At 41.2% G+C, this 23,532-nt stretch overlaps 1 protein-coding gene across 1 annotated transcript; it reads left to right on the top strand.

Annotated features, from left to right (window-relative positions):
• Positions 1–1,062: 1,062 nt before the first annotated feature.
• LOC104410521 (small subunit processome component 20 homolog) lies at positions 1,063–23,326 on the top strand (the record flags this gene model as incomplete). The annotated part of the gene is made up of 22 exons (XM_010020704.1): positions 1,063–1,143; positions 1,907–1,973; positions 2,169–2,301; positions 2,790–2,978; positions 4,439–4,520; positions 5,600–5,737; positions 6,137–6,292; positions 6,838–6,984; positions 7,480–7,614; positions 9,023–9,100; positions 9,820–9,998; positions 11,830–11,985; positions 12,462–12,550; positions 14,925–15,030; positions 16,266–16,416; positions 16,843–16,905; positions 17,237–17,395; positions 18,376–18,452; positions 19,315–19,394; positions 20,033–20,276; positions 21,223–21,429; positions 23,236–23,326. Coding segments are annotated over 22 exons (2,808 nt in total), but the record flags the coding sequence as incomplete, so codon positions are not given.
• Positions 23,327–23,532: the final 206 nt, after the last annotated feature.

Below are 23,532 nucleotides of genomic sequence, written 5' to 3'. Positions count from 1 at the left end.
CATGGGGTTTTTATCCTCGGTGTTAGTTCAGTGGTAGTGCCCGGCTCCTGAAGAGGTGCTGGGGGAGGAGGCGAGAGGGCTTGTGGTGTGCTGGAGCCGCGTTGCTTGCCTGCAGCGCTGCGGGGAGACCCTGGCCGAGACACTGGCGCCGGAGCGCGGCTTCTCCCCTTCCCCGGCTCGGGGACGCCAGTCACGCCACAACCGTAACTTGGAAAATGACATGATTTAATAAAAAAGTAATATTCAGTGCGGGTATTAGCCTAGGCTCTGTTTCAGGAAAGACAAGAGCTGGGCAGTTTGTTGAAATCCGGTAGATTTCATAGAATCACGGAATGGTTTGGATTGGAAGGGACCTTAAAGATCACCTAGTTCCAACCCCTCTGCTGGAGGCAGGGACACCTTCTGCTACACGAGGTTGCTCCAAGCCCCGTCCAGCTTGGCCTTGAACACTGCTAGGGATGGGGCAGCCACAGCATCTCTCTGCAGCTTGTGCTGGTGTCTCACTACCCTCCCAGTAAAGAACTACTTCCTTATATTTAATTTAAGTCTAGCCTCTTTCAGTTTAAGGCCTCTACCCCCTGTCCTATCACTACATGTCCTTGTAATTTCTTTGCATCTTTTTCCCTGTTGGCCTTGAACACTGCCAGGGATGGAGCATTTACCACTTCCTTGGGCAACCTGTTCCAGTGCCTCACCACCCTCACAGTAAAGAACTACTTCCTTATATTTAATTTAAGTCTAGCCTCTTTCAGTTTAAGGCCTCTACCCCCTGTCCTATCACTACATGTCCTTGTAATTTCTTTGCATCTTTTTCCCTGTGTTGTGTAGGCTTGTGGGCTGCACGTCTTGACTGTGCAGAGCAAGGGGGGAGAGGGCTGTTCATTGGCATTTTAAGCATTTTTTTTTTTTGCCTTAAAACTCGGTAAGACTGTTTACAGATTGATGGGTAGTATGTCTGGCAGCCTGTCTTTAAAAGTGGGGTTTATGTTTGCAGAGAGTGCGATATTAAGAGGGCTGTTCTCAGAACTGAGCGAGAAACAAATATTCCCTTTTGTTTTACAGTTTCTCACCTTTTCAGAGCGTTTAAGCAATGTTAATATTGATATTATTCATCGGATCGACAGAACTGGAAGCTATGCTGAGGTGAGAACAACAGTTGTGGTCATTTGCTGAAATCATATCACAAGTAGCTACACTCCATGAAAGATTCCCATAAGACATTTATTCAGGAGGAATTTGGAAAGAAGCTCTTGCTTTCCTAGCCTTTCCTAGAGCCTTAGTGTTTTGTTTCCCTTTACTCTTTTACCTACTTAGTAGTATTGTAATAGGGACTCTTTGGCTGTCCTGATGGCTTCCATGTGGCTGGGCTTTTGGGTATTTCTGAAGATGCTGCTGTGGCAGTCAGCAGTCCTAGGTCTGGACCTGCAAAGGTTTACAGGTGCTGAGCAGTTGCAATACTCACAGCGTATGCATAAAACATGAGCATGTGTCTTTATAGATCATAAAGAAGGTCATTTACATGTGTCCTATAGATCATCATTGTGATTATAGTGCTTTGCAGGTTATTACCTCCTGGCCTGCTGAATTGTTCTTCTGAACTTCCCACTCAGTAGGTGTGAGGATGCCAAAAGAAATCCCAAAGAATGCTGGCAACAGGGGTCTAAAAAGCAGTTACATAAACAAGTCCTGTCGCCAGAAAATATTTTCAAATGTATTTTGAATGTAGAAAGAAAAGTCTTATTTGCAGGGAAATTCCATAGCACCTTTTGAAATGAAGTCGTCAAGATTTCTTGAAATATTCTTAAAATATTTAAGGCATTTCATAGTTTTCTTCATTTGAACCTTTCATATTTGTAGGCTACATTCATTAGGCTTGCTAGCTGTTATTTTATCTTCGTTTTGACAGGAGATTGAAACCTACTTTTTTGAAGGACTGCAGAAATGGAGGGAACTGAACCTCACTCAGCATTTTGGTATGTCATTTTTATTCAGCTCTCCTGCTTTCCTTAAAATGTTAAAATTTAAAATACATTTTTTCTGCATCCAGAGCCCAGTGAGAGATTTTCTGTTGATTGTTTTTTGGACTGGGCACTGGACAGCTATTATTCTTTGACATCCTACATCCAACTGGACTCATTTTCAGGGTTTTACTTTTGTGCTTTGAACAGTGCAATTCTACAGTGAAGTGACCAACAAATGCCAGTCCTTCAATCAGCTGGTCTATTACCAGAGTGCCATTGTGCAAAGCTTGAAGACACATTTGCAAGTTGAAGGCAGTCTTGCTTATCAACCCCTATTAGAGTAAGTATATGGTAAACAAAATGTAGCCAGAAGTCTTGATAGTATTAAAAGTAATCATGACTCCTGTTGTGAGTGTTCTTTGTTTTTACTGTACCTGAGGAAAGTATAGCAATGAGATGCCCTAAATGGTCATGTTTTCCTGACAGAGCTTTATGTCTTCAAAAAGTCTTAAAGAAAAACTCAACTCCAAAAAACTATGACAAGGCAAGCAAATTAGCCTGAGTGCTTACTGAGTGTTGGAATAGTAATGTTTTTGTTGTTAATAATTTATGTCTTCTTGTTTACTGATACCTGCTTGTTTTTTAAAAAATCTTAAGATTTTTGCCATCCACAGCTGCCTTGTAGGTGATACTTAAATAAAAGTGAGAAGTAAATGTGATGCTGTCTTTCTTTCCAAAGAGACTGTGCTGGATTATGTAATGTTTGACTGGGTTTTTGTTGGATTGTTTTTGCAATACACTGACATTTATGTATTTTCTGAAACACAGTCTAGTGGTGCAGCTGGCTCGAGATCTTCAGACCGATTTCTATCCTCACTTTCATGACTTTTTCCTGGCCATCACCAAGTTACTGGATACACAGGACACAGACCTGCTGGAATGGGCTTTCACCTCTCTTTCCTATCTCTACAAATACTTGTGGAGATTGATGGTAAAGGACATACACAACATATACAGGTAAAAGTTGTGTTTAATGACTGTGTTGATCAGCAGTTATTAGGTGCTTTAGAAATGTAAATGCCACATGAATACAAGGCTTAATGCTTCAGTATACTTGTGAGCATGCTTTCCCATCTTTCTCAGAGATTCTGAGCCTTTTTATCATACACAGGTCTGTTTGAGATCCTACTGACTTTTATGGGCCACCATACTGGAGGAGGGGTGTGGGTTATGCTGCACATTTGGGCTTTCAGTCTCCTTTTCTCCTGTGGGAATAGGAGAGGAGGCATCCACAGCTGGGTGAACAAAGCTCAGAAAGATGCTGGATTGTCAGAGTCATCTTGGGTATCTGTGATCAAGTCTAAATTCAACACAGGTCTCCTAAGTATATGTCAAGTACTTCTGTTGTAGTTACATCATTTCTGTCTTTCCCAATTGCAGACACCTGGACTTATGACATTGAATGAATTCCTCTGAGTCTTTTAATCATTCCTCTCCCAGTATTTTCCCCTTTATGTTTTTCCCTTCTTCCTGTCTGTTTAATGAGAGCAGATGAGATAGGCAGTTTTGTATGCTTTGAAACTCCTTGCTGCAGGATGCTGTGGATGTGGAAGGTCATTGTAGAGAAACCAACCCAGTTGGAGGGAGTTACCAGATGCATAGGAGACACTGCTGGCTTGAGGAGTCCCTGAGCTGTAGGTGGTTGAAGGCTTATTTTGCATGTGCTTGTCTTGTTTTTAAACATTTCAGAAGCACCTGCTCCTGTGTGTTTTAGACTGATTACTGGGCTGGATGGACCTATGGCCTGACCCAGTATGACTGGTTGTTCAATCTTACATTGCTATGGTAGCAGTGCTCTTGTTTTTGTCATAGCCAGTGTGTCCATGTTGCTTCTTCCCAATTTTGATTGGGAGCAGATGGAGCAAAAGGGGGGTTACAGATTTTCTCCCCAACCCAGCGAAAGCTGTCAAGTGTGTTGAAAAAACTTCTGCTTGGTTGTAAATCTGAGGCAGCACTCGCTCTGCACTGAGTATGTGGTGAGTCACATGCAACTGTTACTGATACTTACCAGCAACATGCAAATACTTATCACGCCTGTAAATTGTATCTTTAGAAACTTCTAAGTGCGCAGGTGAGCCTGTGGCTTATCAAATCAGTTTTGGTTTACTTACTGCTGATGAGTACATATATTGAAAATCTCAATCTGCATTTGAATCTGTGTGGATCCAGAGACTTTAGAGGTATTTCTGAATGTGGCTTAATTTGCCTGGTATTGTCATGTGACCTTCTTTGCAAAACTGTTTTTTATCCAGGGGAAGTGGGAAGGAATTGAGTTGAGGAAGGTATCTGCCCTCACTAGGAGGACAGATTCTTAGTGTTTGTTGAAAGTGGCAATGTAAACTGAAAACATTTCAAACCCAATTGGTGGCAATTCTTGCACTGCCTTTAAGACAGTGGATTCTTTTGTGTCTTTGTAGCCTGTACAGCACCCTGCTGGCTCACCACAAACTTCACATCAGAAACTTTGCTGCCGAAAGCTTTGTCTTTCTAATGAGAAAGGTAAGTGAGGTGTTTGTACTTTGAAGCTATCTCCAGTCTGTGGTTGCTCTTGGATTCAATGTGTAGTACTGGGTTTTCACCAAAGAAGGGTTAACAAGACATGCAGCGACATCCAGCATGTCCTGAGTTGTCATTTTTAGCGAGTATTTTACTGAGAATGTCATGCACTTTGTATCAGCAGTGGTAAATAAACATCTTGGTGTGCTGTATTTTAAGAGCAGTTAAACCACGTGTCTGTGGTTGGTGTATCTAAAATGACTAGAAATGGTAAGGTAGTCTTGCAGAAGGGAGGCTTTAGTTTGTAAATGCGTATTTGCTCACTAACTTTTTCATGAATGCTTTAAGGCCTTTGTAGAAATGAAATACTCATGACAATCTTTTTGCACTCCTGAAAATCAAAGTATATAATGTTCCCAGGAAGATCAGTCAAGATCAGACAGCAGCTTTTCATGGGGAAAGGAAAGGGAGTAGTAGTTGTTTGGTTTTATTTAGTCAAAACATACAAAAGCCAGGATTTCTGAGACTGGCTAACAAATTTGAGTATCCCCATTTTTGTCTAAGTTGAGAGACCTTAATAAAGCACGTGTGTTTGGTTTTCAGAAATTGCTGAACTTCAAGTCAAATCCTCAGAAGTGGAGAGCTTTAGAATCTTGGGCCAGAAGTCCTTGCAGTATTTCCAAGTGTAGTTACAGTTTTGGATTACTGGATTCTCTGATCAGCTGATACATGTCTCTTTCCACACCAGTGCAGCAACCTTTGTGTTTCAGTTTGGATCAGTTTAATGGTGCATTTATGCACACATTTAAAATCATAAGAATAATCAAACCCACATATTTCAGCTGCACTGACCAAAGTAGACCTGTGTACATCTTGGGACCAGAGGTGCTGTGGTAACTGAATAGCTGATCATTTTTCTCCTTTCAATATCCTTGTGTGGTTGCAGAAATAATGAGTTTGATCTGTTAAGGGAAGGCAGGACTCAGAGAGTAATGTGGTGCCGCGGAGCCGTTTAATTGCCTCTATCTATCTGGCAGCTTTGAATAGAAGATAACAGTTTTTTTTCTCCTTATGTTTTGTAGGTGTCTGATAAAAATGCAATCTTCAATTTAATGCTTGGCGACCTGGGGGAGCACCCTGAGAAGGTGGAAGGTGTAGGACAGCTACTTTTTGAGATGTGCAAGGGTGTTCGAAACATGTTCCACTCCTGTGCAGAGATGGTAAAGACAAGAAAAGATTGCTGGTTTAAATGTTGCTGTAATGGAGCCTTAGGCAGTGTTCAGTGAAACCACTGAGTGTTGTCTCGTTCACTTCAGTGGATCCTTGGTGATAAGCATGCTGTTCATTGCTTAACAGGATCTGAAAGCTGCCTTCTAAGAATATTCTTTGAGATAGAAAGTTTTTTTTAGAAATTCCTGCGCAGTATTCTTGTATATTAAAATAGAACTGCTTACTGATACTTCAGATTTTAAATCGTACCTTTTTTATTTTTTCCTGTAATCATTCTACAAAGAGTGAAAATCATTGGAATACTTTACCAGTATATGCACTAATTAATTTTAGGATTGCTAGATTTATTTTCTAAGTGTAAGGACATGATATGCTCTTTTCCTGTGCAGGCTATGAAGTTAATTCTGTCAAAGCTGGGGCCTATTACTGAAGAAGAAATAGAACTCCCTTGGGTTACTGTAGGAGAAGCCTTTGAGCAGATGATCAGATCAGCTGTGGTGCATATCCATAAGGAGCATTTTGACATTGTCTTCAAGTGCCTGGAGGTACATTGATTTATTTTTTTATTTTTTTATTTTTAATTCATCAGACTGAAAAAATCCTGTGCACTTACCAAGAAAAATACTTGTTTATATCCTCTGAACAGAAAGGGACACTAATGGGAGTGATCCAGAGTAGTTCCATTTATGTATAAGGTAGTGATATGAATAATCTCACAGCATCCATATCAGCATAATGATGCTTAAAAAAGTACTTAAGTTCTGATAATTCCAGTGAAAGCTGGGGGCTTCCATGCTATGGGCCAAGTACTTTTTCCTATTTTGTATGTCATCTGTTGGCCTCTTAGGAGACCTTTTTCTAATGAGGTATTTGTGTTTCTGTCCGAGGAATCTGGGATGTGTGTTTTTACATAATGGGAATCACATAGTGTTTCTGCAAGGTTTAAGTTGTTGAACATGATTGAGAGTCAAAGGTAGTTTGTTGGGCAGATGAGATGTTGATTCTTCAAAATGCCTTTCAAATAACAATAAGTGAAACAGGGTCTGATAATTTCTCTGAAACAGTTTGCTTTCCTTTTTTATTTAAACAGGGATCACTCTTAGACTTGCAGAGGAAAATAACTAAGGCCAATTGCTGTATGGTTTCAGAGCAGATGCAGAGGATTCTGCAAACTTATCTGATCCTAGTGGAACATGCAAATGGATCCAAAATCTCACAGCCTGAAGATGTCTGTCAGGTAGGTCAGACCATCACTTTGGCTGATGTGCCGGTGAAGTATCAATTGGTACAAAAAGGTGTGGTCAGGTGAAGCACTTGTGCACATTTCTGATGCATCATTTTGCTTAGTATTTAAGTTGGGCGAACAGAGACGTTTATTCTGAGTACTGCTACCTCTCCAATCCACTGAGAATTTACCTCTCTACTATGATTCTGTAGTCCTTTAAATGAGCAAGGCTGCTGCTTCTAGAGACCAGTTCCTGCTTCTGTGGAGGAGACCTAGATCCCCATGTCAGTGATTAGAACAGTTCTAACAGATACACATATGTTTGACCCCATTGGGTTCAAACGTAGGTTTAGTGCCTTCAAACTTCAACAGGATTATTAAGTTTCATTTCTGTGAAATAGTTCTTTAGAAAACCGTGTCCTCCTGCTCCAGGGACTGTTCAGGTCATTCAGACAAGACAATCACTGCCTTCACAGATGAATATCAGTTCTCTCTCATTCATTTCAGATTTTAATAAAAATGCTACAAACACCAGATCTCTCATCATCTTGCTGCAAGACCCTGCTGAAGACCATTTCTTCATTTCTGCTGGCCGAGAATGTTTTCTTGCCTGATTCTTTGACCAAGGAAGGTATTGAGAAGGTAACAAGGACTGCTGCTTACAGCAGAAATCCCAGAGTTTAAGTTCCATAGAGTAGACATTCAGGACATTCTACTTTAGGCTGGGAAATAATACTGTAAGGTTCTCTTCAACTGTTTTGCACAGATAAGGGAGAAACTGCCTATTAACTAATGTCTGCTGAGGTATTGCGGACTCCTTGATAGTCTTACACAAACACTGTCACTGTGGCAGCCATCTTTGCAATGAAAAATAGGTCCTGATTCGAACACCTACAGCCTCTGTAGAGAATGGAGGGAGAACCGAGCAGGGGCATGTTCTGCCTTAGATTATAAAGTAGGTCATTGTCTTGGACTTAGTGAAAATGGTACATTTTTGCACTAAGTTGCCAAGCATTTAGTGAGCTTGGCTTAGTTTTGTGAACAAGGTTCAGGTAAATGGTTTGATTTAGAAAGTATAGAGCTAGGCACATTTCGGTACTACTGTTACTCCTGAAGCATTGACAGGATTACCTGTATACATGCCTATCAAATGCAGCCTTGCTAGGATTAATAGGAGATGCTACTATGGAGTCTGATTCTTTAGTTTTCTTGCTACATTATAATTTCAGACCGTAGTTGTACTGTATGTGTGAACAATATTTGAAAGAAAAGATGTCATGTGATTTACAATGGGAAAACAAGGCTGTTGCAATTGTTTAAAAAAGATCAAATTTCACCTGGTCTTCAGTGTTGGCTTGTATTGAAGTAAGATTGATTCTGCCTGTGGCATGAGTCCAGTTTTGCTCAGGAAACATGGTCCTTCAAACATTCGAGGGTTTTGTGTGGGCTTCTGTTAAACCAGAGGAGGCTTAAAGCTGTCCTTGTTTTCTGAAGGGTCTGGGGAAGGAAGATCTGGGTGTGTAGTTTTATGTTGCACATCTTAGCATCGAGGAGCACTGATCCTGGGTATCTCAAAGGGCTGTTCTATCTTGGGTCCTTCAGAAGCACAGAGGTTAACTCTGACCATAAGGTGGTAAACTTTCTGCAACCTACTGCACAGAAAAAATACTGAATTGGGAGATCTTTTGGATCTAAGCTTTTTCGTAACAGTTGGTGTGTCAGAAGTCTTCGAACTTTCAGCTTACATTTTCCGCATCACACTAAAGAGGTACATAAACTGACTTTGCACAGAGCCAGCTTGGATCCAGCAGGGTTTGTTAAAAATAACTGTGCTTGTCTGTACCTGAACCATCACTGGAAACAGTACTACTGTGTGTGCCTGAACTGACAAACCCTGCTAGCTGTGAACAGAGAGCGAGGCTGGATGTCTCAGAATTCAAACCATGGTAGATTCATAAACCAGAAAAAATGTCACATGAGTAATGGAGAGTTTACTATGAAATGTCTTCTGTTAATGTGTTCTTGTCAACCTTTTGTTTGTATCTTTCAGGTATTTGCAAGTGGATTTGAACGGTGCTTTCTTCTGGAGTTCTCCGAAGCAATGTTTACAATGGAGCAATTTGAGAGGGTACGTGGAGGCTTTTGTGCAGTAGTTTGTTTTCGTTGTCAAAGGGAAATCCATAGCATATTTGCCTTCCTTGTAAGCTGAAGCATTTTTGTGTATTGACATGATGTTTATTTGAACTTCTGGCATAACCTGATAAGAATGAAAGAGATTACTTATGCCATTGTGTTGAAGTTTAGTAATGGTGCTTAGGGTTGGAGAAGGTGACAAGTATCTGTACCCACAAAGAGAAGCTTGTCTGTTGAGAATTAAAGGGGTGGCCTCGTTATGGGTGGGATGAAGAGAAGGAGTCCTGGAAAATAAGTGGAAATGAAGAATAAGGGATGGCTGTAGGTGAGGCCTGGAACTGGTGACCTAGAAGAAATCAAATTAATGAAACAGAGTGGGAGGTGAAAGTCAAGTCAGGGGTTGGGAACGTCCTAATGAGACTAGACTTGGGGCAGAGTGAGTTTTTACATCAAATCACTGTACCTGCTGGGGTGAGAGGAGGAAGATGCCTGTGTGCTGGCCAGTGTCTTGGCCAGGACTGATATATCTGGTGCTTTGCAAGTGCTCATTTGGCAGTGTTTGGATTTCTCTGTTCCTGGTGTCACGCGGGTTTGGATTGAAGAGACATACCCATCCTTGACTGGTTTTGTTAGGGTTTTTGTGGGGTTTTTTGTTGTTGTGGGTTTTTTTTTGGTTTTTTTTTTTGTTGATGTTTGTTTGTTTTGTCCCTTCAGCATTTTCTTCCATACTTTCTGGACTATATTGAGCATTGCTTCTCCGGCACAGATGCCCTTGCAAAGGATGAGGCAATGGCAGTTCTGGCTAAACTCATTCTGGTGAAAGCAGAGCCTCCTACCATTGGTTCAATGCCATTTGAAAAGTACCCTCTCGTTTTCACTGAACCGTCTGTCAGGTGAGACTTCTCCATTTTATTAAACACTAGATGTATCTGCATGGCTGCAGGCCTGAAGGCAGTGCAGAGCTGCATAAAAGTTGTTCCACGATTTAGCCCAGGTGGTGTAAATGTCAGCATTGCTGGTAGATTTGTAAACCAAATGATACAGGAGGATCCCTTTTTTTTTTTTTCTTGAGATTATTTGAGAAGAGATACTACTCGGAAGAGGTTATCACTGATATAAAAAGACTAGCAAGTGTTGCAGTAGGTGTGTGATGGGGGTTTGTTATACCAACATGCATGCTGCATCCTTGGGCAGTTTATCTGTGTAGTGAGTGCTGCAGTCTAGGTTCTCATCATTACTAATCTGTTGCCTGTAGCCCGTCTTTCTTCCCTGTATGCATATGTCTTGTCCAGGAGCTTTTTTAGCAGTAGTAGTATAATCTTAACATAGAGCACAGCTGGGTACCAGAGGGCATGTAATTAATCGAGATATAGCATTGTGCTGGCACAGCTTGACATTAGTTGCAAAGCTATTTTTGTTGCAATGAAGTGGTTGCTTTCCCCCTGGAGGCTCTATGGGAAGATTTGGAGTAACCATTGTCAAGCACAGAATGACTGTTGCTAATCTACTGGTAATGATTGTTTTAATGCCTTTTATGTAAGGTTTTATCTTTACTAAAAGCAATGACTCTGTGGGTTTATTTAATAGAATGGGGACAGAAGGTTGAATCAGAATAATTACATTTTGTTTTCTTCCCTTGTTTTCTTTGTCTGTTGATTTCTCTGGATTTCCAGTGGTATGGAGTACTTAGCTGAGAGGACCTTGGTCCTACTGGGGACTTCTCTGTGCTCGTGCAGTCTCAGTGGCAGAAATTAGGGCTAGGAGACATCTCAAGAGTTGCATACCTCATCTCCTGCCTAGGATGGAATTAGCAAGTCCTGAACCAGTCCTGGAAGATTTCTGAGCAAGCTGTTATTAAATACTCCAAATCTGGAGGTTCCAAAGCTGCCCCGACAGTCTGTGCCAGTACTTTACTGCCTTTATGATTACATGGGTGTTTGGGTTTTTTTCCCAGTCCTAAGTGTGTGAACTAAACTTCCTTTACTGGAGTCTAAATCCATTGGTGTTTATCTGCTGGGAACACAAAAAGCAAAATATTTTGTCTTGTTGTATGCAACTTTTACAAATAACAGGCTTTGATCATCAGAAGCATCTGAAATCTTCTTTCTCCAGACCACAACCCTAATTCCTTGAGGTTTCACTCATAAATTTTGTTTCTGAAACTTCTAATGGTTCTTGATGCTATCTCCTTTTTGTTAGCTTCTGTTTTTCTTGAAGGGTGAATCCTGTGCAGCCTTCTAACTGCAGTCTTGCAAGCACACTGGGTGGAAAGATTGCTGTCCATGAGGTGTGAAGTACTCCTCTTCATATGTCCCAATATGGTGTTAACCCTTTCTGCCTGCAGATGGGCTTGTTGATTTGAGCTCAACCTTTTAAGTCACCAGACTTTTACCTCACTGGTTGTTTTCTGTCATTCATTAGTCTATGTCAGTGTGATCATGGTTTATTAACAGTAATCTCAGAGATGACTCTCAGGTGTTTCTAGAGGCTGTATGTCCTGGTTGGGAGGGTGTCCAACTGACAACTAGTGTCTTTCCTTCTACGTTTTCTATAGGCCATATTAGGTGCTTCACAGCATGACTGGTTAATGTTTTGTGCTGTGGAGGACATTAAAAAGAAAAAAATCCCTTATGTTGTCCAAGTCGTTTTTGCTAGAAGTAGCAAACATAACTTTTGAATATCGTGGGAAGAAGTGGTTACTAAAAAGTTTGCTTTTATTTTTAGCTCTAATACAAGGCAACAAACAAGTAAAAGACAAGGAGGAAAGGCAGAAGAATTGGTATTGGATCATGTACTGTCTTTAATCCATTTACCAGAGAAAGAAGACATCACTGACCTTTCACAGCCTTGGATTGCCTTGGTTGTGCTGCCACATATTAGGTAAGGGGTATTCTAAGGTGCTATTGTTATGTATTTATGTAATACTGTCTAGTTGAAATCGCTGTCTGTCAGAAATCATTGTACTAAGGGAAATAAAATAATTACTAACTTTAGTTTGGGGTAACTGGGGTTAGAAGGCAACAAAATGCTGTGTGGAAATGCCATAAGTAAGTAGTAAAGTCAGGAATATGATAGCTATTTCTTGATTGCCCGCTCCTTATATTTAGTACTTTAGTACATAGAAATATGCATGATGTTTCAGTTTCTGTGTTTTAAACACTGACCTCTAGAAGATGCAGTGAATGCTACAAGTTAAATTGTGAAGTGGAAATAGCAAAAATGGTTTGCTGCTTGTTTCAGACTTGGGGTGAGCTAGCTGTAACTTAATACAAGATAGATGTCAAAAGAAAGCTTTCCTATGTGTGTAGCTGTCAGTGTCACATAGAGGTAAAAGTCTTCCCATTTGTTATGAACAGACCAATGGACAAAGCAAACAGTCTGTGCCGTGTGACAAATTTCATAGACTCTCTCTTCACAGCCATTGATAAAGGAAGCCTCTGCAAAGGTCAGTTATGGTTATTTCCTGTTTATTTGCTTTTTGTTGATATATAAAAATATGTAAAGCAGTTTTTCTGATGACATAAAGCATGAAAATGAATAGTGGCAGTATCGTATCCAAATTTATTGACAAGCTCAAGTGAAACCAGAACAGCAAAGCTTGGGAGGAAATGCCCTCCAGGAAAGGATTCTGCATTTGCTGTTGATGGTAATAATGGGGCAGCAGATGTTTTGCAAAGTGGAAGACAGACAATTTGGAAGGAAAAGAAGAAAGTGAGAAAAAAAGAGGGTGGAGATCAATCTAAACCAGAAGCAGTCAAGTGAAGGAGAGACTATTGACTGACGAAACTCCAACTAGACTACAGTGCACCTACAGTGCAAAGTTTGGGACATTACCATCTCTGACCTCAGTGACATCACCAGTTCTAAAATGCTGCATCTTTTCTCCAGGCATTGGTGGTCACTGGTTGTCTTCCCTCTCAGGCTGGGAAAAAAAGTTTTAACCATGCTTGCATTGTACAATGCAGTTGTTACTGACAGAGATTGCAAGTATTGGAAAACCCCTGTTTCACTGTTCATTGTTCCTTAATTTGAAAGGGCTTTTCCAGAGTCTGGTGTTTTCCCTTTATAATGCCTTTATTAACATTCCTGTACATATCTGCCAACTGTCTCTTTTGCTTTTCCTTCTCTTGTCTTTGTCAACCATGGTCTTTTTTGATTTAGCCCTTTCTTCTAATCTGTTTGCAGGGTTTGCATGCTGTCATGATTATTTTAGTGGCAATGTACTTACTCTAAAAAAGGAATACCCAAACTTTCTTTTCTTGGATCTCATCTCAGCTCTGCGCCAGCTCTCTGTGCATGCAAGAGGCACACTGTTGTTTCTTCCTTTGCCCATAAGAGAAAAGAAAACAAATGCAACCTCATTCCTACAATTCTGCATCATATTGTCCCATCCTACACTTCTTTGCTTGATTTTCCTCACCTTCCTCCCAAACGAGGGTTCCTGGACACTTTCTTCATCCTCTGGCATTCTTTCCAGCTCTATGATCTCTGCAGTTCCTTCACATTCTACTAGGGCTCCAGCCTCCTCTCACTACCCGTGCAAGGCACACCGCAGCCCTGTGTTCCCTATTTGACTTGCCTGGCCTCTGAGGCGAAATGCAACTGGGTGTTTTTCTAGAGTTGCTGTGGAGTGCAGGGAAGCTGGCTTGCAAACTGGGACAGAGAAGCAGCAAGTTAGCCCTGGCAGCTGTTCAGGAGTAACTGCCTGTATGGAAGTGGTTGCCCTGTTGATCATATGAGTGTGTCTATAGCGAGGTAGGAGATGCCATCTTTGTCCAGCGTAGACATACTACTATTAGATGATACGAATATTACACTTTGGGAACCTGTGCTCTTACACTAAGAAGCTTCATCCTGCAGTTACTTGCTGTTCTCCTCTCTTTGAGGAGCTCTGTGTGGATGTTAATAGTGAGCAGGATTCAGCACATACCTGGCGAATTGAGCAACTTGGAATAGAGGGACATTTTCAAAGAAATAAATGGGAAATGAATGCTCATTCCCCCTTCTTTTCCATGGCAGTTGGCGGTGTGTAAGAAAATTACATCCTTTAAAAACTTTATTCAATTTGCCTGGTTTAGGAAGAGTGTTCAGCTTGGGAAGAGATAAAGGAAAAGGGGATCTTATTTAGTTATTTATTTTAAACAACCTACTTGCTAATTTAGGAGTGTCAGAGGAAAGGAATTGCCCTTCCCCTTTCTTACCTAGAAGGGCTTTCACTCTTCTGGAAAACTCGATCCCTAAAGGAGGCTAAGACATTTAGGAAGGAGACATGATTGTTGTAACCAAGTTCAGCAAACCCTCCTTCCATATATTCAGTCTTTTAAGTATATGGAACATCTTTGTAGATCTCATGCTGAAGTGCATTGCTGAAGTGCCAGAGTTTATAGGCACCTATGTGGTAGCATCAGTGTATATTTTTGCTTCTCTTTTGCTGCATTCATATCAATTTGGGCAGCATTTCCTAATTTCTGAGTAACATTTATAGCACAGAGCTGTCTGAAACTCCTGCCACAGTGCTTACCTCCAGATCTCTGTTCTCTGCATATGCAGGTGTGATGGACACAGATGCAAACTGGGAGCTGCTCATAGCTTTCAATGCTGGCTTGCAAAAATAAGTAGACACTTATTTTGATAGCCAGAGGAACATTTCCTTTACAGGTTATGATAACGGTCAGAAAATATACATGCGATTTCTGGGATCCATGTATTATCCTACTTCTGTGACTCCAGGCATTTCAGGATGGGCAAGCACCGTACAAACACAAGTCATTGAGAGCTGAGTAAATATACAGGCTGTTCTTGTTCTCTCTCTACTCTAGGAAGCCTGTTTGTGGCCTGCCAAGCTGTAAGTACTCTCCTTAGTTTGGCAGAGTCTTCTGAAATACTCCATTTGTTACCTGTGGAGCGTGTCAAGAGCTTGGTGACGTAAGTAAACTCTGCCTGTTCTGTGATCTTTCATGATTTTCCAAGTCGCAGCGAGTTGACTTTGCCTTTATGTAGGTGCTTGTTAAATGCCTCTTTGTGTGTTGCCCATTCTGTTATGCCAGTGCATTGCTTCAGTATTGTTTGTTATGTAAGATAGCAATGCTGTAGGCACTGTTTGTTTGAAGAACCAGGTAGATGCAGTGCCTGTTCAGTGATATTTTTTCTGCAAACTGAAGTTTTCTTAGACACCTGCAGGGTAGTGTGCCAGATATGTTGGTTCTAGTTTCACCTAGGATTGCCAAGCTTAGTAATGGTATGTTACATTATAATGATGAAAGAGACAGGCAAGTGCTTTCTGAGTTATGTCAGAAGCCTGAACTGCTGCAGTCTGGTGATGGTGGTGTTGGGATTCCACCAGGTCTTTACATACTCATGTGTGTGCTTGCTGCACAGTGGGAGGTTTGTATCCTTCATTTTATTTATTGTAACTCTATTCTGCTTATAATCAGCACACATAACTGAGTTGCTGGAGGGATCAAGGGAGATTGTTGGTCTCTCTCCAGCAAATCCTTCTGAACTTGTCGTCTCCCATCATTGTTGGGATGGAGCATCTCCAATCTTCGGTGGCTTGAGCTTCCAAACATCCTGTTTAGTTTGGAAATAATAGTGCCCCCGTCTGAGGCATGATGGAGGTAAAGCAGTTTGCCCAGATCAGGCAAGAAGTCTTGACAAGGAGCTTCAGTCTAGTGCTTTTCTGCCAGCTTTGGGCTGGGGGTGAAACCTGCTTGAAGCAAGGGATGTAAGGTAGCAGGAGGTTTCCTTGTGGGCAGGCAGGATTCTTGCTGTTTCACCAAAGTCTGGATTATTTCCTTTCAGTTGAAGTTGTTCACTGACTGGGTACCTGGGCAGTGGCAGCACCCCTTGTCTGACCTACTCAGATTTGTTTCCTGCAGGTGTGAGGGGAAGGAGGCAGTCCAGCCTGCTAGCCTGAGGTGGACAAGCCTGATTAATACAAAGGAGGAATCTCACGCCTCTTGGGCTGTCATGATTATTGGGCTTTGACGCAGCAAGCCAGTGTGCTGATGAGGTCTGACTTCACTGGCCTGTTGGTGCCAACAGAGTCTCAAGTCATGTGGAATTTTCCCTTAATATTATCATCATCACTACTGCCTTATTTTCAAATGTTTGTCATTGCGGTGCTCTCTGAATGCTAATAAAACACTCTGTTGTTCTAGCACTTTCCCTTCAGACCCCTCTGCACTGCTGTTGGCTGATCTCTATTACACGAGGTTGGCATTCTGTGGGTGCCAGGAACCTCTTTCCCAAGGGAACCTAATGGACTTGTTTGAGAAATTGCATCCTAATATTTCCACTGGTGTTTCCAAGGTAATCTGCTTTTTTGAGCACATGCAAGATTATTTGCATTTTAACAATGTAATTTAAGTAAACTGAGTTAAATGACAAAGACTGAAAGGAGAAACATGGGATTGTGTAAAGCTTTACTTCCATGGTATCTGTTTAGGACTGTGTCCATTTCTAAGAGGTTGTCATGGGGCATGAGTTAACAGAGGTTAACTTTTAGACCTGCAAGGCTTGTCTCTTCCCTGAGGGTGAATCAGAGCAGGAGCCTAATGTATTCATTTTGAATTGCCTGCTAGACTACTGGACCTCATCCGTTTCTCAGCTCTAGGAGGAACCTAGTGAAATCAGCCTCTAGTGCAAAACATTAACATCTGTGTAGATGTGTATGTGTCTGCATATGTAGCCTGCATTCTCCTGCATGCTTCTGAAGTATGTTTCCACTTTGAATAGGTCCGGCTATTGACTGTTCGAATTCTAAACCATTTTGAGAATCCACCTTCTACACAGGTTGAGGTAGGGCTAAAACTTTTAATTTAACATTTCAAAGCCATCTCTGTTTGATGTTGTGTGTGAACTGTTTTCCGCTTTGCAGAAACAAAGAATGTGTCTGGTAGAGGTTGTCCTCTGCTTTTGTGCTTTCACACTGCAGTTTTCTCTCTTTGTCCCCTTGCCTCCTGATACTTTCTGACGTGTCACTTTTGATGCCTAAGTGGTGGAACCAGAGCAAGTCCCTTGACTTTGTTCTTTGGTCCAGAAATGGCTGGGACTCTGTACAGTTTTGTTGAAATACCTATCAATGAGAAATGGATACTGTTAACAAACTGCATGTCACTTGTTTATTCAGGGTAACAGCACAGGCAAACTCCAGACAGTATTTGCCATATTGCTTCAAGCAGAACTTGTGCCAGCAACAGTGAATGATTACAGAGAGAAACTTCTCTATTTGAGAAAACTAAGATGTGATATAGTGCAGTCTGCAATACCAAGTGGATCTTTGCAGGAGGTAAGTAGCTAGAGTCAAAAAGCAGTTGTCTCATTCCTTTATTCCAAGAGAGAGTTCTTACTGCATCACATGGATTGCAGAGTTTTTAATGAACTCATTAAAAAATCAATGTGCTCCCAGATTATGTTTTAGAATACTTAGTAGAGATCACGGTTCCCATTGTATTTGGGACTATTGTGTTTTCTTGGATGTTTAGTAGAACAACAGTAGTATCTTGATAAATGACTCGCAACCAGATTAATCAGGTTTTCATATGAACTCACATATGTGAACTCCCATTGGCCATTGCAGAGCCTAGATTCTGGATCTTGCTGCAGAATGGAAATCTTGTGCACCTGTGACTGTTGAATCTCCTCTGCTGCTGAGCTAAAGGGGGTTTCACTTTCTAGATGTTGGAAGGTCACAATTTTACTAGTTAAATGATCATGGATTTTGTGGGAGGGGTTGGTTGGGTTTTTTTTTATTATTATTATTTTTCTGGCTGTTGCTGTACCTGTATAATTTTTTTACATTGACTTGTAAGCTCCTGTGAACAAGGGCTGTAGGTCAGTCGTACTGCATGTAGGTGAGCAAGGAGCCAGTCCAGAGGCCATGCTTCTAGCCCTAGTTCAGTGAAGACTCCTCAGGGCAAACTTTCATCTTTCTGAGGTCCCTAATGCTGCTATGGCAGCCCTGAAGTTTGAGAGGGAGGCAGGCAAGCCATATCATCTGCTGGGCTTAACTGGTTTTTGCACATTCACAGTGTGTAGGTATGGTGACAGGATCTCAGTACAGCTTACTGTAAAAGCTCTAGATTTCCTCGTGCAGCTAGGAGGCAATGAATGATGCTGTGTGTGACTTGCTTCATTACTTGTAGCACTTCTGAGAACTTCTTTGATTGAAGTTTCCTCTTTGAGAGGAAAAAAGGTTAGAGAAGGTTGGTTAGTCTTCAAGATACTGTTTTTTACACCTCAACGAGATGGTATTTTATGTCATTCTAGGTGCCTCTTCGGTATTTACTAGGAATGCTTTATATCAACTTCAGCCCTCTCTGGGATCCTGTAATTGAACTCATAACGTGAGTATATGCAGTTGGATTCTGCAGTCTGCGATTGTCTTACAGAACATTCTTTCCATTGTTTTGTGAACAAAAGCTTAGCTAAAAATGTCAAATTTGAAGGGATTTGTGCAGGAGAACCTTCATGTGAAATGTTCTGAAACTAATTTGATCTCAAATAAATCACAGTCTGTGTAGACCGGTACTTCTTAACTTAGTTTCCGATATACCTAACTATTAAAGGGAACTCACAATGAATATAGTCAAATAGCATCAGAGTTTTCAAAGGTAGCAGGATTTGATTAGTGTTTCACAAATGCTTAAAGGAGCAAGAAGTGTCTCTCAGTTTCCTCTCTCTGACTTTTCTGTCCTTACTGGAAAACCTCTAAATCCTACTAATGAGGAGGGAAGACTTACCATGGTGACAGCTGAGCTAAATATCGATATCAGTGTCTGCTTTCAACATGACTTTATCTTCTCATTTTTTCCCCTCTGTTGTATGATTAAAGAGGATGGGATTTTCCTTTTCAAACTACAGAATTAATAATTAAAAAAATATTAAACCAGCTCTTTGAATGATATGCCCATACTAATTCTTCCTTTATTTCTAAATGATGTTACTTTACAGAAATCAGTAGAAATCTTGAGAACATTTTCACTCAAAATAAGTTCATTTGAAGTCGTGAGATACAACCAGATTATTTTAATAACAATTGACATTTGGGATCCATGAGTAATGGCAAGGAAGTGCTACATCTGTATTGTGCAGATGTCCTGTCTTTGGACACCTGCATCAAAGCAGTGATCAAAGTGTTTGATTGTACTAGTGACGCATGGCTTTTTTATTTTAATTTTAATTTCATGCTGTCGTATGCTTTGTTAGTTCTCATGCAAAGGAAATGGAGAATAAACAATTCTGGAAAGTCTTCTATGAACATTTGGAGAGGGCTGCTACCTATGCCGGTAAGTCACAGCTCCTAATCATCGTTGTAACAGTAACACAGCTAACCGTGAATGACATGACTTTTTTACGTGCCCCAAATTTGTGTGTGATGGGGGAATTCGGAACCAGGGCTCTTGACTACCAGCATCATGTCCAGGGCAGGAATAGAGAGATCTGGGAGAAAACTGTGTCTCCTGTCCTCAACGCCAAGAAGGAGACAAAAGGCGCCTGCATTTCAGGAGGGAGTTGCAGGTTCTGTCCCTGCATAGGGTGACTGCCTAGACTGATCAGAAGCAATGACAAAACCTGTATAGTGGGCTGACTATCTTTCCGCTCCATAGATTGAGTGGAAGTCCTGCAAACAGTGTCTTTTTTGGGTGTACTCTTGGGGTTTACCTATGGATGTATGGAATCTATGATTTCATGATAGAGCCATGAGCACACAGCCATTTGTGGACTTCTCTGTTATTCAAGAGAAATCAGGCGGTAAGGCATCCTAGAATATTTTCTAAGCAATGCAGATCTTTCAGGTCAGTGTTAAGTACATGTGTCTAAACAGGTACATGTCACCAAAAGTATTACTTTTGTAATAGGGGCTGATCCCTTGCTACTGGCAATTATGAAGTAACCTGAAGAGCTTTCTTTATCTGTTCTATAGAAATGGAGCTGCAAAATGAACTAGATGAACAGGAGGAAAGCATTGCTGAAACAGAAAGTGAGAAGATGCCAGAAGGAGGGGTGGGGACTGTCTTCCTGGAGCAGCTGAGGACTAGAACAGATTGCAGTGAGCGGCTGGACCACACAAACTTCCGTTTTCTATTGTGGAAAGCACTGGATAAGTTTCCAGACAGAGTGGAGCCCAGGTCAAGGGAACTTTCTCCACTTCTTTTGAGATTTATTAGGTAAGTAAGATTTATTTTTCAATTGAGAGGACACTTGGCTTTCAATGTATTCTGAGCTTTAAGACTATGGCTATCCTATTGTAGACTTTATTTCCTGAGTGCATGGCTGGTGAGATGTCTGTTTCCAGTTAAAATAACCTTTTGATTGGAATGTGGATTCTGTTAGAAACATCACACAAGAAGCAGGCTGAAATGAACTGGCAGTTTCTGCTGCTCAGTCTCTTCATTTATTGACTTGCCTCTGTCACAGCCTCATTACTCCACTAGGGAGTGATTTCAGTGGGAAAAAAGTTCCTTTTTTAATTAGAAAAAAAAGGGCATTTTAATTTGGAATCACAAAAGAGCAAAATATTTTCCCCAAGATGGGGAAAATACTGGGTTTGTTAGAGGCTGAGTTTCCTGCCCCAGGAGGGAGAGCAATGGTGGGCTTGCATGTGTGCACATATCAGATAGTATGATGCACATGGAGTAGGTGTGATCTCATGGCAGGGAAAGGTTTCTGATATTCACTTCCTATGATTACAAAACCTATGTTTTGCTTCCCTTCCTGGAAAAATTGAACCATACTATAGTAGGTTAGTTTCCTCACTCTCACACTGCCATACTCACTGTTCATCTTCCCACTTGAGCAAATGCAACTCCCGAGCCCTCCACATAACTTTACAAACTTCTAGTATCTCAGTGATTCATGTCTCTCTTCTCTCCACCAGGTACCTCCAGTCTCTAGATTGTATTTGGTCACTGCCTTATATCCTGAAACTTCTAGGCAAAGCAGCATGCACATGCTGAAATATACTTCTTTGGGAATTTTTAGCCATATAGTGTCCCAAGACACAGTGCCATTAATAGTGAGAATGGTGTATTGTGGGGTTTTGGTTGTTCTTTCCCTGAAACCCTGAGAAATGCCGTGCTTTGTAATCCCTTCCTTTTTTTTTTTTAAACACAGAAATGAGTACTACCCAGCAGATTCATTGGTGGCTCCATCTCAGGATCTCAGAAAGAGAACTAGTGGTACATTAGCAGCAAAAGAAATACCTGATGAAGAGGTGAATGATGTTGCTATGGAGGAGGAGGAGGAGGAAGAAGAAAAGGAAGGAGGGGAACCAATTACTGTGGGACTACCAAAAAGGAAAACAAGAAGAGCTGCTGCTAAGTAAGTATTTTTAGTTTTCTCTTGCCTTTTTTTCACAGAAAGGCAAATTCAGCAACTCATGTTGAGATAAAAGCTATGTTTTTATATATATTCCTTTTTCTTCTTTTCCTTGCACTTCATTCTTTTTCAGTGGACTATAAGCACTTTAGAGTCAGAAACTCTGCCTGCACAGTATTAGATATTCAAAGACCCTGCCCAGACTTTGTCATTATCTCATCACCTGCTGACAGTCTATGTTACTTTAAGCTGAAATTATGTGATATTTTGAAGTTTTTGGAGGCTATTGTATCTGCATTCCCCTGGCTTCTCTATGTGTATCTGTTGGTCTTTTAAAACCATGGGTATTGCCAAACACTTTGAAAAATGAGACTCTTCATACTGGGATTCTGCCATTGCCTACCTGTTATAAATCTTGGTCCTGGTTTTCTTCTTAGAGACAAAAAGTTTTATTAGGTGGTGGTTTAGACAGAAGCTACATGCTGTTGTAATGTCATTGCAGAGCTGAATACATGGAGAAAGTGACTCTTTGTATGAAGTCTCCACAATTTGTCTAATCTGAGTCTTTTTACCCCGATGACCTCTGTCAAATGTGCATTACAAATACACCACAAGGGTTTGTATTTTGCCACTTTTTCTGGGACAGATGAGCCTTCTAATGGCAGAGAACTTTAAAATGTCACCTTACATGTTGGAACACATTTGATATATAACCTGAATTGTCACTTAATCCCAGGTGGTTTATAGTTGTTTCATTTTATTCCCAGATTCTGGCTTGTAACTGCGCAAATGAGCAGCAGTTCAAACACAGCAACAGTCCAAGATATATGTTTTGGTTTGTTTCTTTTTTCAATCTCCATCTCAAAATTTCCATGTACTTAAGTGGAAACATGAGTGCTGGTAGCAGTAACAAAAGCATGAAAGATTTACTGGAGGTGTATGACTGAGTTCTGGAGTGACCTCCCTTTGTCTTTGCCCTGCACAGTTCATGCAGTTGGGCTTGTGCCGCAGCAGGAGAAGCCTCAGCCCACAAGGTGTGGCCGAGGCAGCAGGAGGACCTGTGCCTGCCCCAGGCTCAGCTTGGGGTTGTCAGAAGGTGTCCTACTTGTGTTTTGGCAGAGCCCAGCCATGGAGGAGAGTGGCCCAGCCAAGTGTCTGGGGGTTCAATGTAAACTAGTAGAGGGTGCACCTGGATGTAGAAGGTCTCTACTAGCCCCACAGCACATCTGATAGAGGAGGTCTCACACTTTCCTTATCCTGGTTTTCTTTCTCTGTTCCCACATAGTGGAGGTGGAGCAGATGTGGGGTGACACAGCCACTTCTAGAAGAGCTGACTCCCATTTGTGCTTGCCTGGCATAAGTCCAGCACAGTTTGTTGCTAAATGCAGCCTTTCCTGTTGATAGGAGCAAACTGGGCTCCAGTTAAGGACAAGTGAATAAATAAAGAGGTAAATTCATCTGTTGGTGTTCCAGGCTGGTCTGGCAGAGAGAAGCAAGCTGCATTCTGATTGACTGTATTCCTTTGGCATCAAAAGCTGAGCCATCTAGTGCTACTGAGGAAATGGCCCTCTCTATGCCATAAAATTATGTCTGGAAGGAGGTGCTTAGGAGACAAACAAGATACTTCATGCTGTGTCTCTGAAATGGAGGCCTGTAGACTAGGGATCCTTTTGTGTTGTGTTGGCTTTGGGCTGGTTTTGTTGTCTTTTTTCTTGTTAATTTTAATAAAAGTTCCCAAATTGTTTATAATAATGCAGCATTATCTCTTCTGGTCACTTTAAACAATAATTCTTTTGTTTTCTTTCACAGGCAACTAATAGCCCACTTACAAGTTTTCTCTAAATTCTCAAATCCTCGTGCATTGTATCTGGAACAGAAGTTGAAAGCATTATATACCCAGGTGATGTTGCCTGTATTCTTAGTAAAATACTGAACAGATGTGTACAGAATAGTGTGTGAAGAACAGCGTGACATAAGAGACATTACTTCATCACGTACTGTTTGCCATTTCTGTGTCTTAGCATACGTATTTTAATGACTGGTGTGTCCATCTGGCATAGGGACATCATGGTGAAGTGACCTTTGATTTTGGTCTGTGCTGTTCGC

Source organism: Nestor notabilis, unplaced genomic scaffold, assembly GCF_000696875.1.
Source record: "Nestor notabilis isolate BGI_N333 unplaced genomic scaffold, ASM69687v1 scaffold29508, whole genome shotgun sequence".
Lineage (NCBI taxonomy): Eukaryota > Metazoa > Chordata > Aves > Psittaciformes > Psittacidae > Nestor > Nestor notabilis.
Note: the sequence above shows the minus strand (reverse complement) of the source record. Positions and strands in the feature narration are given on the sequence as shown.